General features: G+C 48.4%; 1 protein-coding gene, 1 long non-coding RNA gene and 1 other non-coding gene across 5 annotated transcripts in view; 2 read left to right on the forward strand and 1 right to left on the reverse strand.

Annotated features, from left to right (window-relative positions):
* Cars1 (cysteinyl-tRNA synthetase 1) overlaps positions 1–13,020 on the reverse strand; it is a 42,334-nt gene extending 29,314 nt beyond the window's left edge. Inside the window, exons 1-5 of one of the 3 annotated variants that reach the window (XM_006230713.5) lie at positions 12,866–13,020; positions 6,300–6,548; positions 2,201–2,292; positions 776–864; positions 138–234 (exon numbers count right to left, since the gene is read on the reverse strand). In XM_006230713.5, the coding sequence (XP_006230775.1) occupies positions 138–234; positions 776–864; positions 2,201–2,292; positions 6,300–6,548; positions 12,866–12,890 (552 nt within the window). In that variant the 5' untranslated portion in view covers positions 12,891–13,020. Of the gene's footprint in view, positions 1–137; positions 235–775; positions 865–2,200; positions 2,293–6,299; positions 6,549–12,865 lie in introns of those variants that run through there. The other 2 variants (NM_001106319.1, XM_039108113.2) reach the window with 2 other exon arrangements.
* On the forward strand, positions 13,002–13,788 carry LOC134483952 (uncharacterized). Its single transcript, XR_010061163.1, has 2 exons — positions 13,002–13,057; positions 13,572–13,788. It is a non-coding gene; the product is annotated as an uncharacterized LOC134483952 (long non-coding RNA).
* Positions 13,789–14,941: 1,153 nt separating this feature from the next.
* On the forward strand, positions 14,942–15,022 carry Trnav-aac16 (transfer RNA valine (anticodon AAC) 16). The gene has a single exon. It is a non-coding gene; the product is annotated as a tRNA-Val (tRNA).
* The last annotated feature ends 3,730 nt before the right edge of the window (positions 15,023–18,752 follow it).

The following is an 18,752-nucleotide window of genomic DNA, read 5'->3' on the forward strand; positions in this document are numbered from 1 at the left end:
CAGAATGGCCTCACACTCAAACCATCCAGTCCAGCCCGCTAAGAGATGGTTGGCAGTTGTATTTTCTTATCCTAAAGTCCCGCTTCCTCTCATATTACCCATTCAAGTCTGCACGTTGACACGGGTGCTCCCTTTACCTTATCATCAATGTCTGTGATGTTCATGCAGTAAAAGACATCATACTGGAAGTAATCCCTCAGCACCCTCCGCAGGATATCGAAAGAGATGTAGGACCTGGCAGAGGAAAGCACGGCCCCCAGTTGGCACACAGTGCCTGTGAGTTTGATATTGCAAGAAGAACATCAACAGAGCACCCTAAAACTGAAAACACCCCCAAATCCCAAGTTTTCTGAGCACCCACATGATGCCACAAAGACAAACTTCTACACTATGAAATAATGTCTCGTGAACAAAACTGTTAAGAATTAAAATGACCTTTAGACTATGTGTATAAGATGTACATGAAATACGTAGATGCTATGTCTCAGCATGGGTTCCATCCCAAAGACTTCCTGTTTATACAAAAATAGTCCAAAGTCTGAAAACCTGTGGCCCTCAGCACTTCTGGACCATGCACCCGGGCTAAGGAAATTCAGCTCGTTGGGGCAGGCTCCATGGCTTTTACCCGATCTGTGTGTCTGTGTGGGTCAGGGAAGGGGTCCCGGGGTGGAGACGGTGTCTGGGTAGACTCCAGCATGGCAAGCACAGGCTCTGTGCACTCCCCCTTCTGCTGCCTTTACTCCTCCAGCAAACAGATCCCCAGCATCAGACCCACCTGGCATGTCCCATGTGAGACGCATCATAGACAGTCGGCCCGCAACAGTACCACGTCACCTTCTTCCCATCTTGAGGTATAAATACATCCTTGTTAAAAAACAAGGAATGCCATCACCAGAAACTCAAGACACTCCACAGCACAGCAAGAGGAGCCACAAACAGCACGCTAACTGATGGCTGAGGGCCATTTATTTGGGGGCCAGAATCTGGCTTTGAGTTTACAATCCTCCTACCTCCACCTCCCAAATACTTGGATGACAGGCCTGAGCCACAGCCAGCAATACCCTCCTGTCTCTTGTTTTACTGATAATATCATAGGATTCAGTAAGCTGTGTAGTGAGAGCCTGGTGAGGCATCCTCACCCCCTCCCTCCCTGGAGCCCTCCTCCTCCTCGTCCTCCTCCTCAGGCTGGAGAAGGAAACAAAGTTGTGAAAATGTCAGCTTAGCAAAAATTGCAGCTAACAAATACCAGTCTGAATCCTAACTGCTCTAGACAACCACCTCAGGGGGTTGGCACCAGTGCCACCTCCTTCAGAAAAAGAACAAAAGGCTGAGAGCAGATAGCCAAGGTCTGTCCTTCCCAGAGGAGCCTGGCTTAGGGGCCAAAGCATCCAAACACTCACAGACTTCTCTGGGGATCTTACTGCCAGCGAGTACATAAGCTGTGCATACATGACCTGTCCCAGACGTGTCTCCTGCTTGCTGAGTGCGTGATCAAATACTCAGTCAGGGTGCTGGAGAGATGAGTGCATACTGTTTTGATGGACCTGAATTCAATTCCCAGCACCCATGCTGGGAGGTTCACAGCCATCTGTAACTTCAGCTCTAAGGGACCTGAAGCCTTTGGCCTCTGTGGGCATTGTATTCACATGCATATATCTTCACATAGACACACGTATATACACATAATTAGAAGTGAAACATAAAAAAATAATAACCATCCCACAACTGGAGAGCTTTCTGAAGCCTGTGGCACTATGGGTGTGAGCTAAGTATAACAAACCATGAGGAGCCTATCAGGTCAAGAGGCCATACCGGATTCCTGGCACATGCTGGGGCTCCACCTGTTGGATTTGCCACTTTGCCTAATCTGCTTGGCTTAGGACAGTGTATGATAACCATGAGTTCGCCTGAAAGCTGCCAGCACTCAGCTTGGCTGTTGCGACCTTGAACACTCAGGCCTGGCCAATGCTGGGAGGCCAGCAGGCAGACTTCCCCAAAGCATCGTGTACAAGGCATCTGTGCCCTAGTTTCAGAGCACGGTTCTGTCTGGGTTGCAGAGGCCAAGGCAGAGGAGTAACAGAAGATGCAGAGTCCATAGTACAGCAATAACAGAAGGACTCTGAGCCTAAACTGAGGGAGCTATGTGCTTAACAGACTATGGTGTGCCCTGCAAGGGCACAGGCCACCCTAACTTTCTTACCTTGTTCCGGGTGAGGCTATTGTATAGGCGGAGCCGGCAGGGCTCAGTCCCTGCTGGAGGGGACCACTGAGGCTGCACTCGCCGGCCTTTACCTGGAGGCAGAAAAGCAGATAGGTCACATGGCAGCATCCTGTAGTACGAGGGTCACCTCTCAACACCAGGGTTGAACAATGGCATTTGTGCTTTTGAGACAAGGTTCTCACTTTGTAGCCCTTGGCTGTTCTGGAACGTCCCATGTACTTCAGGCTGGCCTCAACCTCCTCAGTGTTCGGCTTAGAGGCATGTGGTTTGTGATTTTCAGTTAATACTCTGCTGCTGCATCCCAACACACAAGACTTCCAGAGACTCAAGGCCATGCCACACCCACCACCACCCCTTGGTCATGCTCCCTTCTAACCACACACTGTTATCCATGCCTCTGGATCTCCACAGGCTCTGACTATGACATGGCAGTAGCACTGTAGCCCTGGCTAGCTCCAGCTCTTAGGATCCTTTGCCTGAGCAAGGTAAGAGTCTGTGGACACTTTGGGACACACGGGCCACCTCTAAGTCACCAGGTGCAACAAAAGTCAAGGTAAGAATGCCTCTAGCTCCTCCTTGTCTCTGACTTGGCATCAAATCTGGCTTGGCCTCACAGTTAGACTGACCCTAACCTCTGGATACAAGTCTGTTGCACCCCTGCCCTGATCCTGGTTGGTTCACACTGGTTTGGCCAGCCCCACAACCCGGCCTCTTTCTCTCAGGCGGTGCCTGCTCTCTAGGTACTACACGACACAGTCACTCTTTAGAATGTGTCTGAGGCCTGAGGTTTTTTCCCTGAAGACAGACCTGCTTCTTGAAAAGTTGTCCCTAACCTGCATGTCTGGGCACTCTGAGATGTCACGGGGTGATGCTTCAAGCCTCACAATCTCAGTCCAGAAAAGCTGACTGAAGCCCACCAGGAAACCATGTGATCACCCACAGTCTGCCCATGCTCCGTTGGACATACCTGCCTTCTTCCTTACTCCTGCTGAGAGCTAGGCCCTATGCTGCTCCCCTATGCAGGTCTATGTATGGATTTCACTGGGCCACCTGTAATGCACCTTGGTGTCCAGTCCATCAGCCCCCCTCACCTCTGCTGAGCACAGGTGGAAGGTCTTGAGCTGACCTGGTCCTGGCCTTCCCTCACCATGGATACTTCTCTTACATCTGGCCACCTCTGACTCCTGTGCAAAATTGCCTATAAGACACAACACCTGAGCAGGTCTACCTGTTGATTCTGCTTTAAGAGTCACAGAGAAATATGTTATGGGTACAGGCCATTTCCAAGCTCCATCCTTGCCCAGATCATACTAGAAAGAATAGAGGAGAGAGACTGGTAATAAACAGGCTCAGGATAAAGGAGAGGACCATCACTGTGTGGGGATAGATGAGCGAGATGACATCGGTCAGCAGCAAGCAGGAGCTCCTTCCTCCAGGTAAGTGTAGGATCACAGGCGGACACAGGATGGGATGGCAGAAAACCCCAAACCTTCACCAGACACCAAGCTCAGTCTCAGCTTACTCTGAGCACACCAGTACCTGACCAGAAAATATCTCAATGTGATGGAGGACTCTGAAACTGTCCTGCCTCAAAAGACTCAAAGGTGACACCAAAAATGGAGGTGTGGCTGGATTCTCACAAGAAGAGACACTACCAAAGGCTGCTACACTGAAGGCTGCCACACCCCACAGTCAGTGACAGGCTTTAAGCTCATCTGGTAGGGGCACTTTCTGGGTTGAAAAAGGGCACAACAGAACAAGATACACAACAGCCTGCCTTGCCCAGGCTCTGTGAATCAAGAGGGCACACACAGGTGAGGTTCTTAGGCTCTTCCCGAACCCATGACCCAATGACCCACAACAGTTTCTGCCTTAGTCAGAGTTTCTATTCCTGCGCAAAACATCATGACCAAGAAGCAAGTTGGGGAGAAAAGGGTTTATTCAGCTTACACTTCCATGTCCCTGTTCCACAGTGGGCTGGGTCCTCCCTCCTTGATCACTAGTTGAGAAATGCCTTACAGCTGGGTCTTATGGAGGCATTTCCTCAACTGGGGCTCCTTTCTCTGTGGTAACTTCAGCTTGTGTCAAGTTGACACGCCGAACCAGCCAGGACAGTTCCCCAGATGTAACCAGCCTGTTTAGGTTTCTTCTGAAAGTCCCTCCACACAAGCACATGAAAACAGCCCCACTCCACTCCAGGTCTCCAGTGGTAGCATGGGTCCTGGTACTGAAAGTGTCCTTGGCTACAAACAGACAGCTTTGTAACGCAGACAGCTGCACTTTGAAAATAGGATGCAAGACACTGGAGGTCCAAAGATGGAGAAGCTGCTGGGAAGCAACAGCCAGCCTCAAGAGTGTGAGGTAATCAGGTAGCTTGAGCCCACATCCAGGTAAGCACTCTCCAGCAAGCTCAAAGCCCTGAGGGCAACGGAGGGAAGGATGGTGGGAAGTGGGCTGGCTCCTCGGGAAGAGAGCTATGAAGGCTAAAAAGGACATAAACATTTTCCACATGTGAGAGGATACTTTGCTGCTGAGGCTTCAGCCTTGAGGAGGCGAGGGTGGTGAACACAAGAAGTGACATATACAGAGCAGCAAGCAGTAAGAACAGTGGGCTATGTTGCGAGCTTCAAGTGAGAAAGTGTCCTCATTTGGAGAGCATGCTTTAGAAGGCACTCAGGACAGGCAGAATTCTAATCATCATAGCCAGACAGAGCTACTGTCAATCCAGAGACATGGTGCAAACACTGGACTCTGGAGCCTAGGCCTGCCAAAAGCCAGTAAACCATTACGGGCAGCCCAGCCACAGCCTCCTTCTCCCCCAGCCATGCTTTTGCATGTTTTTGCTTAAGGGATCTGACCTAATACATTTTCTTCACAAGATTACATGGTCCTGATGGCCCTGTGGGCAGTTGTGGGGCTAGAGGGAGCAGGATAATCCTGTTAGTGCCGTCCTTGGTCCATCTTCCATTCAACAGCATCCCTCAGAGAAGCCTCAGTAGACAGTGGCTGACTGTAGTGGGAGACTCTTCCCTCCATGGTCATGAGGCAGGCCCCTGAGAAGCAATGCTCTGCTGTGTCCACTGGCACAGGCACTGGTGTGTCTGGTTCTTCCCAGGACCATAAACGAAGTCTAGATGGGTGGCTGTTGAGACCAGAGTCCATTCCTGATCTCCTTCCTACTGCCATAACTTGGAGTTGGGGCACAGTGTTCAATCTGACACCCTGAGACCTTTGGAGAAGACACCTGGTGCTACATCTGGAACAGAGTTGACACCTGGGACACAGTGCTGGACACAGGAACAGCACAGGTCCAGGGGTGACTTCTATGCAGCCATACCTCCCACCTAGGCTGGAGCAAGGTTTTACTTGGGATAATCCCGAAAAATCAAGACATCTTCTGACTCTAGCAGATCCTTCAACATGCTCCAAGTTCCCAACCCAAGCCTGCAAAGCCCCAAGGAGGCCACCAGCAAGGACTTCCATAAGTCAGCACTCAGCCATATGAGGAGAAGTGTATTACAGCAACAGGAATCTGGGGCTCAAGGGCCTTAGAACACCCACAGAAGGGAGCATTCCCACATGGCCAGATCAAGATGACAAACCATTTTCGTTCCAAGCTACAGCCTTTCCAGTAGTGCCTCCCCATCCTAACAACTGTGCCCAGGGATACCAGCAGCACCCACAGGCATTGACTGATTTCATCTCAAAGCACAGACAGGAAGGACTTATGAGTTTTTTTGAAAGCTCAATGTCAATGAATACAGCTCTAATATTTAGTGACACTGTACCTAAAGAGAAACAAATGTAACCTATGAGACTAAAGACAAGAACCAAGAGCCACTATCAGCAAAGCATTAGCTAAACCCCAGGACTGGCCTATAGCAGCATCTAGTATAGCCCTGAAGTGGTCCCAAAGGTGTCTGAGCCATGACTTCACCCTACAGATCCAACAAGCATGGCTTCTTCCCCATGGGAATACTTGGCTGAAATATGGAGGTGAGTCTCCAGCAGGATATCCACTGCCCTGTAGTACCTCATGCCCTTGACCTTGGAGCAGAGGTTCACTGCTGTTACTCACTTGCTTGGAGCCTGCAGGGCTCGCCTCTGCCTTGGGGGCCACCCAGGAGCGCTTCTATGTGCCTGAACCACCGAGCCACGTGGAAGAGCCTTGAGTCAGCGGGAGGGGCAGAGAACTGCCTGAACACGTCCACGTCTGCCTGCGATAGGGAGTACCCCTGGATATAGCTACGCGTGCTGAGGTGTTGGTCCAGGGCCTGCACCCTGGCTGCCTCGTCACTAATGCTCAGAATGGACCTGTAGTCAGCAGCTGCAAAGACAGAGGGCACAGGATGTCAGGTCAGAGGGCAGGCAACCCATGACATCAGGCAGGCAGGCAAGCAGGCTGAAGAACACATATCAGGTAAGTGAGTAGGGGAGATGTGACATCAGACAGGCAGGCAAGGGAGCATGGGATAGAAAAACCAAGAGGTCACAGGATGTCAGGCATGCGCAAAGAAGCTGCCAAGGAACAAGGGCCAGACAGCTGTGTTTGTCAAAGCCCTTTCCTGCATGTCAGACATCCAGAGGAGGAAGGACCTCAGGGTGGGCATGCAGAGAAGTGGCTGGCAGGAGGAAGGTAGGGTGACAGTGGAGCAGGTCAGGTTTCCTCCTAGAGCCTTTAGGAAAGGTTTCACATGTATACTGAGGTGGCCTGCAGTGCCATGAGTGATGTTAATACCAGGGATGGTGTACTTTAAAATGGCTAACTTGGGTCAGGCATTTTGATGTACACCTTTAATCTCAGCAGAGGCAGAGGCAGACTGGATCTCTGGGAGATACAGCTCAAAGCACTCACCTAACAAGTATAAGGGAGGCCCAGCATCACAAAATAAATGATTAATCACAATTAATGAAATGGCTACTTGTATGCTCAGAGAGGGTAGCAGCTGAAGGAGCCCTCTGCATGACAGCCATGCATAAGCCTGTAGACTGGAACAAACATGGCTTCCAGAAGCGAAATACCATATACATCCTTAGGTTCTCCAAACCCACTAAGAGTGCTCAGGCCTGCCAGGAGGAACTGTTCTGAGGACACGTGACCCCTCCACTGGGGCACCCGCTACAAAGGGTGTAACAGCTACGACTGCTATCACCCATACCCCTAAGAGTGGACAGATTTCAGGCAATGTTCTGCATGAGCTCCAGGAGGATAGAACTCTAAGCTTCTATCATGGATGGACTTTTACATCATGCCCTGGCTAGTTTTATGTCAACTTGGTATAAACTAGTCACTTAGGGAAAGGAACCTCAGTTGGAAACATTCCATCACCAGAATGGCCTAGGAGCAAGTCTGTAGCGCATTTTCTGAATTAGTCATTGAGAGTCAGCCCATCACGGTGGTGCCATTCCTGGGTAGGTGGTCCTGGGATGTGTAAGAGAGCAGGCTGAGCAAGTCATGAGAAACAAGTCACTCACAGTACTCCTCAATGGCCTCTGCATCAGCAATTGCCTCTAGGTCCTTGCCCTGTTTTGAGTTCCTTCCCTGCTTCCTTCAGCAATATAGAATGATACCTGAGGGCTGAAGAAATAAACCCTTTCTTTCACAGGGTGGTTTCTGGTCATGCCCTTCTAGCACAGCAGTAGAAACCCTAGGACACACTCCAAGCCCTGTATCTTTTCCTTAGTACTCAGCCCTTAGTACACAATTTTAATTCCAAACAAGGAAAGTAAAGTTGTGTGGCACACACATTGATGAAGCAAAGATTTGACGGAATAGGCTATGTTCAACTCTCACAAGAAGAAAGGGAAGTTACTTAAACGGCAGCGTTGAGAGTAAAAAGGGAGGAAGCAGTTTTACTAGGAGAGACAGGTGAGGACAGAATGGGCCAGAGAAATGAAAAGAAACCAGAACATTAGAAAAGATTGCCAAAGTTAGTATGAGGATAAGCAGAGCTATTCAGGTGAGGCCAAGAGAAAGAGACAGCAGATTGAAACAGTCAGCATTGGAAAGGAGTTTGAACCAGAACAGCTAAGTTGAACCAGCCAACTAGAGTTCAGAAGGAAGTGGAAAGGGCGATCTTATCCAGCAGTAAGTCTCAGAGTTGGAAAACAATCTAGCCCTAGATTAGATTGGACAGAGGCTAGAAGCTTCCAGGAGTAGGCCTGGGTTAGCAGACTGGGGCAGTAAGCCTTGGGATAACAATTACTACAGGAGAATAAAAGTTACAATTCCTGGTTTCGGTTCCCTTTCCTTCTTTAAGCAAGGAGCTTTCAGGACTCAGTTGTGGCTTTGAAGAACAGCTCCTTGTTTCAGCCCCTCAGCCAAGGTGAGGGGGCTAGATAGGGGCCTTCACTCTACAAAGAGGGCCCTCCAACTGCATTCTCTTGGTACTGCCTCTAGGCCATGTGGGTGAAATTAGCAGGACATCTCTTCTCAGACAAAGAGGCTACCCAAGAAGCTAGGCAGCACCTGCCTAGCAATCCCTGAGCACCACTGCGCCATGCCCAGGAAAACTCCAAACATTTACTTCATCGCTTCTGTTTTCCTCTCTAAGTACCCACGAGGTTCCCCAGTGAGAACTGCAATTGCCAGTGTTGAAAAATAGCACTGGGCTGCAGGGCGCTCTGGGAGATGGGCCTAGCCAGCAGGCTAAGCACCTGCCCTCTTCAGAAGGAACCACCCTTAGCATCAGCCTCGTAAAGCCTTGGAGCACTAAGTGCAATTACACTTAACATGCTTTACAAACCTCTGGCTAGAAGCCAGCGCCAGGCTTGCTGCTGTCATTACTGTAATTGCTCCTGCCTTACGATGACTGTAATCACTGAAGGACTCCAGAGGCTCCCTGAGGAATGTGCCAGACCACAGGATCCCAAAGGCTCTGCCTAGAGCAGCCTAGGTCACTCACTGTGAGGGAACAAAGCCTGGCCAGGTGAGAAGGGGAACTGAGAATGTGTAAGGTGGTCCAACCAGGGCGGTGCAGAAACTCCTGGAGGAAATGCCTACAACAGGTCAGCTTTCTCAGGGTAGCTGGTTAAGCCATTCCCCAGCTTATGACTGTTTGACAACAAAAGAATTCCTCCCAGGCCCAGTCTGCAAATTTGACATCACCAGGACCCTTCACACATCATGCCCAATCTACTCTGCCACCACTGAAGTGCAGAGCTGCAGCTCATCCCCTGAACATACAAAGTGCAGAGCCTTCTGATGGTGGGACTGCCCCAAAGGTGGACAGTAACTGACGCAGCTATGGACTCTTCGCCAGACAGCCACTGAGACTGCACAGAGGCTAGCATTCAGCACAACGAAGAAGCAAGAGTCACTTCCAATGACCCATAGTCCTAATATGTGGAAGGCAGCATCCCGCCTGGCTTTTTCCATCAGCATTCACACCTGCTCTCAGTGCCGTCCCTGTCCCATTTCAAGTGCACTGGAAGAATGCATTTCTTGGTGCAGCCCCCTAAGCTCCCAGAGGGTAAGCAAGCCTGGACTTCATAGGGGGCTATACTGTCACTTGCTCTTGACTGTCAGTCTACTACTGCCACTATTGCTAAGTGTCCCTCAAAGCTGTCACCTTGCAGATGTCCCAACAATACCCACACCTGCAGACTGTTTCCTCCCAGCAAAAGCACCCCTTGGGCCCTCTAGCTGTTCCTGCTTCTGCTTTCCCATGGGGTTCCCATTCTACGGCCACCAGGAGCTGCTACTCAAGGTCCTAGACAACACCCTCATATTTGGCTATTGCCATGAATGACATCCCAGGAACATAAGGTCACAGATGAGCAAATATCTACATCCTTCGAAAAGGTCCGTTTTGCTCTGTTTTCTACTTCCTGTACCTGGCAACTGGAACCAACCCTGTCATTCTAAGAGGTTCGGAAAAAGAGTTGCTGCATGGTGGCTGAAGCGCCTGCACCAAGGGGTACCTAGCCCTGTCTCTAGCTCTGGTAATGGCAGACTGAATCGCCTCACTTCTCTAGTCTTCAGGGTGCTCATCTGCACAGGAAGGGTCACAAGGAACAGGCGCCATTACAATTGTGCTGGGACTTGTACCGAGACAGACTACACATTAGGTGTGATTATGAAGACTGCGTGGTTAAACTATGGGAAAAATCTGGTATCTGAGATGAGCTCCACCCATCGGAGGTCCTGAAACAAACCTGCTATCCCATACTCTGGGTGACATCGGGCCCCATGTCACCCAGAGCTTTGGTCATCTTCTGAGGAAACAGGAAGGAGAAAGCAGTCACCGAAATGCTGCCACGTTGCAACTCAAGATCATCTCTGCTCTGTGGCTTTCCAGTTCCTGAGTGGTTTTATGGTGTTTGAGACAAGATTCCATGTAGTCCAGGCTGCTCTCAAACTGGCAATCCTCCTGTCTCATCTCCCAGAGTATAAGAATTATTCATGCGTACCCACATAGCTTTGTTGGGTTTGTTGAAAGTTCCCCTAGTCTCTTTTTTCTTTCTTTCTTTTTGTTAATTTGTTTGAGACAAAGTTTCACTATGTATCTATGGCTGGCCTCCAATTTGCTACAGTAGACCAGGCTGGCCTTGAATTCCCAGAGATCCCCTTACCTCGGCCTCTGAAGCACTAAAATTACTCAATGACAGGCACATGCCATCGCACCCACCATCGCCCATTCCTGGATTTTCATGGAGGTTCTGACTCTTGGGTCATCTTCCCTCAGGACTTGAGATCTCCCTTGTGATCTGCACACCATATATACATTTTTATTTAAGTCAAAGAGGAGGCTAGACATGGTGTTGTGAGACCTGCCATCCCTGCAGGAGGCAGAAGAATCAGGAATTCCAGCCTGGGCTATATGAAACCCTGTCTCATTAGATGGATGGGTGGATGGGTGGGTGGATGGATGGATGGATGGATGGATGGAGTGAGTGAGTCATAGAGTCTCAATTCTGACAGATCTGGTCCTTACTCACCAAGCACTGTTGCAAGTTCTTCCTATGAACTCATTCAATGCCTACACCACCCTCAGAGGCAGAAACCATTTCCTGTATTGTGAGTATGGACACAGTTGTGATCAGAGACCTGTTGGGCAGCTCAGGGTGGAATTGCTGGCCATGCTGCTGTGTTACAGTAGTCTAAGTGGACTTCTAAAAGCTGCTGTGGGTGGTGAAGCAGCTAGAATCTAGGCATGTCAGTTGAGTGGACTACTGGAATACAGAGCCAGGTACCACTGTCACTAGGCACATGCTAAGCAGTCATGTTATCTGGGTACTCAGGTGATCAGAACCACCTACCAGGGACTCAGCAAGGCCACAGGGACCACAGAGCACCACAGGATGCCTAAGAAATCTTGGTGTACCCTACACTGCAGACAGATAACTGAGAAGTCAGAACTCACATCTAATTTCTGCCTGCCTCACAGAGACTAAAACCTACATCAAGCATTCTGCCTTTGAAGACTTGCTTCTGACCTTTCAGGATCTGGGCTAAGGCCTCTGTTCTTTCTAGAACCCACATGCTAAAAAGACAGTGAGAAAAGACACTGCTCCTCAGAGATCTGCCAAAGCCCAGGTCTACCCCGGGGTGACATAAGTGACTGCCTTCTAAGGGATTCTCCCAATTGGCAATAAAGTAGATGGCCAATGATGCTCTGACAGTGATGCTCTGACTGGACAGGGCCCTGTGGTGACTGCTGACCACACTGGAGATTAAAGCCTTCATAAAACCCCAAGCTCTTTCATGTATGTGTACATGGAGTCCCTGCTTCCTCTGCCCTACTTCCCTAAGTACCAACCTCATATGCCCTTCCACCCACCTGCTTGGGCAGAAGACCAAAATAATCTTTGGGCCTTTGCCTCACCCCCAAAGTCCAGCCAGGGCAGGAGGGGGAGTGGTGAGGTCTCATGCAGTCACCAGCTGGAGACACACTATTTGGTCCAGGACCATCTCTCCTACTGCTGAGTATCCAAGGAGACTTTAGCCTTAACCCAATTAAGAAATTGAAGTTGAGGAAGGGATGAGCTTACAAAAACAGTCAGGTCCCATCAAGCAATATTCTAGTTTCAGGGGGTCACGGCAACCTACCCCCAGGTCCTGGCCTGTCACTGTCCACTGAGACACTGGCCATCCCCAAGGCTTTGGTTTGGCACTGCCCCCTTGGGCAACAGTTGTCCCCACAGTCTTACCTGAAGACTTTTTTATCCCAGAGCCCCTGGCCTCCTGGATTCTACCTACCTGAGGATCTGTCTTTGCCCACTCCAGCCACTGCCAAATCCAGATCTCTAGCCTGCCACTGCTCACCTGGGCATGAACTGTTCCTAGAGCCCTGACTTAGCCACTGCCCAGCCAAACAGCCTCCACTCTAGAGCCCTAACTGGTCACTTCCCGTCCAGGGATCGTCTGCCCAACAGTCTTTGCCTGCCACTGCCCATTTGGGCCATTGCTATCTTCAGATCACTGGTCTGGGCACTGCCCACTTAGTCCATGGCTGTCTCCACAGACCCGAGCTGGACTTGTGTCCCTGGCCCATGCTGCCCTCCACCCCAGCCTCGCTTGGCATTACCCACTCGTTCCACTGCTGTCGCCACAGCACTGGCCTGGGCACTGCCTCTTTGGATCATGCTGCCCACACAGCCCAGGCTGTCCCCAGAGCCCCACAGTCACCCCGCAAATCTCACCCTGCTCCGCGGAGGAACCTGCCATCACTGGGAATCAAGACCCGCGTCTGCCGCCACAGACGCTTTCCAGAATCTGATGCAACCGCGGCGCCGGAAGTCCTGCCCAAGCAGTCCTCTTCCGGCACGTCCAGTAGCTAGGCAACTGCGAACTGACGCCGGCGTGGGGAACGATGGGAGAATACTCCAGTTCAGGTTGGCGCGGAACTTAAATGAGAAGCGTATTCCCGGGGTGCTGAAAAGGGCTGGGAGGCGCGGGGCGAAACGAGGGAATGAGAAGCCAGTAGAAATTAAGGAAATGCAAGGAAGGGGCGGGGCAAGGGACTCAGAGTGGAGGGATAGGGTAAAGAAGACGCCCTTTCTGAGACATTCTCCAAAAAGCAATAAGCCAGTAAACAGGCTGGTCCTGTTGTACACTCTCCTAAATCCTTTTCTTGCCTGAGTGTATGATATCGCCTCCCAAGACCAGAGGGAGGTTTGTGAGAAAAAAATGAAAAGTATTATTTTAAAAACCTGGGGCTGGGGATTTAGCTCAGTGGTAGAGCGCTTACCTAGGAAGCGCAAGGCCCTGGGTTCGGTCCCCAGCTCCGAAAAAAAAAAAAAACCAAAAAACAAAAACAAAACAAAACAAACAAACAAACAAACAAAAACCATAGCCAGCTACATGGTAAGACCCTGTCTCAATTTTTTTTTTTTTTTTTTACAAAAGCTCTATTTTGAGGTTGGAAGACAGTTCGGTTAAGAGCATGGCTACCCTTCTTGAAGACACAGGTTCGATTTCTAGCAATCAAAACTGCTCACAACCGGAACTCCAGTGCCAGGGGATCCTAACTCACTTTTGGCCTTTGTGGGCTTTGCATGCTTGTGGTGGAAGAAAATAAATAAATAAATAAATAAATAAATAAATAAAGTAAGTAAGTAAGTAAGTAAGTAAGTAAGTTTATATATTTATATTATAAATTATACAAAATATATACATATATATTATATATGTATGTGTGCAAGGAAATAAATACAATGAAAATACCCCCCCAAAAAAAATCATATATGTGTGGCAACCATGGAACCCAGGAACTCAGGAGGGTGAAACAGGCAGTTCCCTTCCCAGGTCAGCCATGGATGGCTACATAAGGAGACTCTGTCTCAATATAAACAAACAACGAACAACTGATACACAGTAATATATATTGTTTGGTTTTGGACCCCAGGACAAGGGATTGAGGTGCAAATTTTACATATCAAAGCAGACCTGGGGCTTGGGGATTTAGCTCAGTGGTAGACTGCTTGCCTAGCAAGTGCAAGGCCCTGGGTTCAGTCCCCAGCTCCGGAAAAAAGAAAAAAAAAAAAAAAAAAAAAAAAAAAAAAAGCAGACCTGGCCTCCAGGTCAGCATCCCTCAGTTCCTACCCGACAAACGCTTGCCCTCAACCCCGAACTATCCACCTCAGGGGCTGGGCTGCCCTTCCCCCAGGAGGCTCTTCCCTATATAATCCAAAAGTTTTGGTCTTCCTCATATGTCCTTCTCCTTGTCTTCTCTCTCTGTGCTCCTTCCCTTTCTCTTTTTTCTCTCCTCCTTTGCTATGGTGGTTTCCCTGGTCTCTGTTCTTGGGGCCAGTGAACTCGCCTGTCCAAGAGTAGCTTCCTAATAAACGCGCCTGTTGTTTAAATATTGGCCCACGCCTGAATAAAGCACACCAAGCCAACAGAGTTCCACATGGAGAGATTTAATGGGAGAACAAGACAAGGGGAAGGGATGAAAGAAGAGAAAAGAAAGAGGGGGCAAAAAATGCTTTTTATTTGAAATATAACATAACTGCTCCCAGGTGAAGTTGGGAACTAAGCCAAAGATATACTGGGAATGTAAGGTCGTTGTCGTGGCAACAGTGACCAAATGGTATCCCTGATGGAGGTGAAAGTAATTCCTGATACCAACACTGCCTATATATAGTCTAATCTGACTTGAATTGGCTCATTTCATAGGCAGCAGAGAAGTAACCTATCACATAGGTCTTAGTTAGATTTTACTGCTGTGAAGAGATACCATGACCACATAAGACAACTCTTTTTTTTTTAATATTTATTTTGGGGTTGAAGATTTAGCTCAGTGGTAGAGCGCTTGCCTAACAAGCGCAAGGCCCTGGGTTCAATCCCCAGCTCCGAAAAAAAAATGTTTATTTTATGTATTTGAGTACACAGTTGCTGTCTTCAGACACACCAGAAGAGGGCATTGGATTCCAGATGTTTGTGAGCCACCATGTGGTTTCTGGGATTTGAACTCAGGACCTCTGGAAGAGCAGTCAGTGTGCTTAACCACTGAGCCATCTCTCCAGCCAACTTATAAGACAACTCTTATAAGGACAGTGCTTAATTGTGGCTGGCTTACAGGTTCAGAGGTTCAGTCCAGGAGCTGACAGTTTGACCCCTTCAGCTGAAGGCTGCTAGGAGAAGACTGGCTTCCAGGCAGCTAGGATGAGGGTATTAAAGCCCAAACCCACACTGACACACCTACTCCAACAAGGCCACATCTCCTAATCTCCCCGGCCAAGTATATACAAACCATCACATTAAATTGATTAGAATATATATTGGTGGGGTTGGGGATTTAGCTCAGTGGTAGAGCGCTTGCCTAGCAAGCTCAAGGCCCTGGGTTCGGTCCTCAGCTCCAAAAAAAAAAAAAAAAAAAAAAGAATATATATTGGTAATTTCTCAACTTTTTCAAAAAGTATTGCATTTTTTTTTTACTGCCAGTACTCTATTTTCTTTATAAAGTTTTTGAGATTTATTTTTATTTTATGTGTAGGGATGTTTTGCCAGCATGTACATCTGTTCAGTACCTGAGGAGGCCAGCAGAGGGCAACAGACCCCCAACAACTGAAGTAGAGAGACCAGTAGTTGTGAGCTGCGGTGTGGGTGCTGGGTGCGAAACCCCGGTCCACTGAAAGAGCAGCCAAGCTCTTAGCTGCTGAGCTGTGTCTCCAGCCCTGTGACAGCAGTACTTTAAAAAGTAAAGCCCAGCGTGTAAACTGAGCTAAATCCCCAACCCCAGCAGCCAAGCTCTTAGCTGCTGAGCTGTGTCTCCAGCCCTGTGACAGCAGTACTTTAAAAAGTAAAGCCCAGCGTGTAAACTGAGCTAAATCCCCAACCCCAGCAGCCAAGCTCTTAGCTGCTGAGCTGTGTCTCCAGCCCTGTGACAGCAGTACTTTAAAAAGTAAAGCCCAGTGTGTAAACTGAGCTAAATCCCCAACCCCAGCAGCCAAGCTCTTAGCTGCTGAGCTGTGTCTCCAGCCCTGTGACAGCAGTACTTTAAAAAGTAAAGCCCAGCGTGTAACAGGGCCCCAGACCTTAGTACAAATGACTCCATATGGAAGTGGCATTTAGGCTGTAAAACGAGGCAAGCACCACCTGCCAAAACTAAAACAGGGACCTAACGTGTCCAAGTCCATACAATTTGGGGACAGTCTCTAAATGTACTTGCCTTGCTTATGGCGTCTGTAGTTCTACTTCTGTCTAGCTGTTCTTGTTAACTGAAGTACGTCAACCCAGAACCTGATTTTTGTGCTTAAAAGCTGACCCTGAGAAAGACTCAGTGCTCTACTGGGACCCTGAACAACCAGTGTAGTTGCTGGCCAACTAATAAGATTCTCTATCATCTTCCCATGTCTAAGCAGTCCTCTCTGATGAGTCCCACAAAAGAGAGCAGGATGGTGGCGCATGCTTGCAATCCTAGCAGTTGGGAAACTGGGGGAGGACGACTACCACAAATTTGAAGGCAACCTAGGCTGTATAGTTTCAGGCTAGCATGGGCTAAGAGTGAAACCCTGTTTTACAAATAAAAAATAAAACAAAAAAACCAAAAAGCAACCACCACCACCAACAACAAAAAAAAGAACCCGTGACTTTTGACAGGGAAAATGGTCGGGAACACCTACAACCCCAGAGATTGAGACAGGAGACTTAGGAATTTAAGATCATCCGCCGGGGCTGGAGAGAGGATAGTTCAGCGGTTAAGAGCACCGATTACTCTTCCGGAGGTCCTGAGCTCAACTCCCAGCAACCACACAGTGGCTCATAACCATCCCTATGGGGTCCGATGCCCTCTTCTGGTGTGTCTGAAGACAGCTACAGTACACTCGTATAAATAAAATAAAATAAATCTTAAAAAAAAAAACAAAAAACAACCAATCTCAATTATAAGTGAATTTCATGCCAGTAGGGACTATATGAGATCCTGTCTTTAAAAAAATGACTAAAATTACCAAGGTACATATTGATAAATGATACAACTTTGAGTGGAAGAATGTCAGTCACGTGTATGATACTATAAGAAATATTAAATGTTAGTCTTTTCTGTCAAACAGTGTAAAACTAAAACTTTTGTTTAGGATAAAATATTCCAGTCTTTTTATCTCTTCCACCTTATAAAAAAAATCTTTACGCAAACGTATTAATCCCCTCCACACACTCACACACATAGGCCCAGTTGCATTCTTGGGATGTACATGAATTAAGTCGCTGATTCCTTACCAATTTCCTTCATTTCCTTAGCACTGTAAAAAAGTTTTAGATTTATTTTATGTGTTTTGTCTGGACATTTGTATGTATACCATAAGTATGCCCAGTACAACAGAGGTCAAAAGAGGGCATCAGATCCCCTAGTGCTGGGACTTGAACCCAGGTCTTGGGCAAGAGCAACAAATGCTCTCAACTTCTCGGTCATGAGGCAACTCTATAGCCCCACCTTTGCACCTTAAAAAACCCCAGACAATGGGGAAAGTCTCAGCCATCCCCTGTGTTAAAATAAGAACTGAGAAAACCTCCTTTCCCTGCATGCTTGCTGTTCTCCCTCTGTGTGCCCTAAGGTCAGAGGTAAAGTTTCACTCTCATTGGAGTGCTGGTCTCTTTTCAACCCTGAACTTATTCCTAATACTACCAATAATTTTTAAAAGCATAAGGCATGGGGTTGGGGATTTAGCTCAGCGGTAGAGCGCTTGCCTAGCAAGCGCAAGGCCCTGGGTTCAGTCCCCAGCTCCGAAAAAAAAAGAAAAAAAAAGCATAAGGCATGAAGCTACAGGTGATGGTCACATACCTGTAATCCCAGCCCTTTGGAGGCTAAGGCAGGAGAATGACTAGCTATACAGACAGCCTGTAAAGCTTTCATTGAGGGCAAATCTAAACTCAAAGGCCATCTGTGATTCAGTTGATCTCCCTTGGGTGTTTTTAAGTCTCTCCTGAACAGAAACCACTGTAGACTGATTTTCCAAAAGGAAATGCCTTTTGCTGTACCATTTTGGGAAAGTATGTTCACAGGGAGCTCTGACCACTTTTGACCTCTAAGGTTCTAGATAAGGCTGGACACTTCCAGTAACCCAGTAACCCATCTCAGCCTTTTAATATACTGAAGTGTAAAATATAGTTCTCTTTTCCAGGTATAAGGAACCCAGAGAATCCGTGTGTCTATCTTCATATCAGGAACTCCAAGCTTTATGTTTTGTTGTGGTGGCTTCCACAGAGGACTGTGTGTCTGATGCTTGGATGGCACAGATAGGCAACCTGGGCAAAGAGTTAGATCGTGTGTGCAAACCAACCCCTGGGGCTGGAACGATGCCTCAGCCATTAGAGCATATGCTGTTCTTTCCGAGGACCAGAGTTCAGTTCCCAGCTCACAATTGCCCTTTAACTCTAGTTTATAGGGGATCTGACTACTCTGGCCTCCAAGGGCACCTGCATTCATGTGGATAAGCCCACAGACACACAGACACACGGACACACACACACACAGATGCATGTTAATAAATATGATATTAAAACAGCAGCCAAATGTAGTGGTACATACTATTAATAGGCACCTACCTAGAATCCAGCCAGGGTTACGGAGTGCAATCCTGTCTCCAA

This window comes from Rattus norvegicus, chromosome 1 (assembly GCF_036323735.1).
Source record: "Rattus norvegicus strain BN/NHsdMcwi chromosome 1, GRCr8, whole genome shotgun sequence".
Taxonomy (NCBI): domain Eukaryota; kingdom Metazoa; phylum Chordata; class Mammalia; order Rodentia; family Muridae; genus Rattus; species Rattus norvegicus.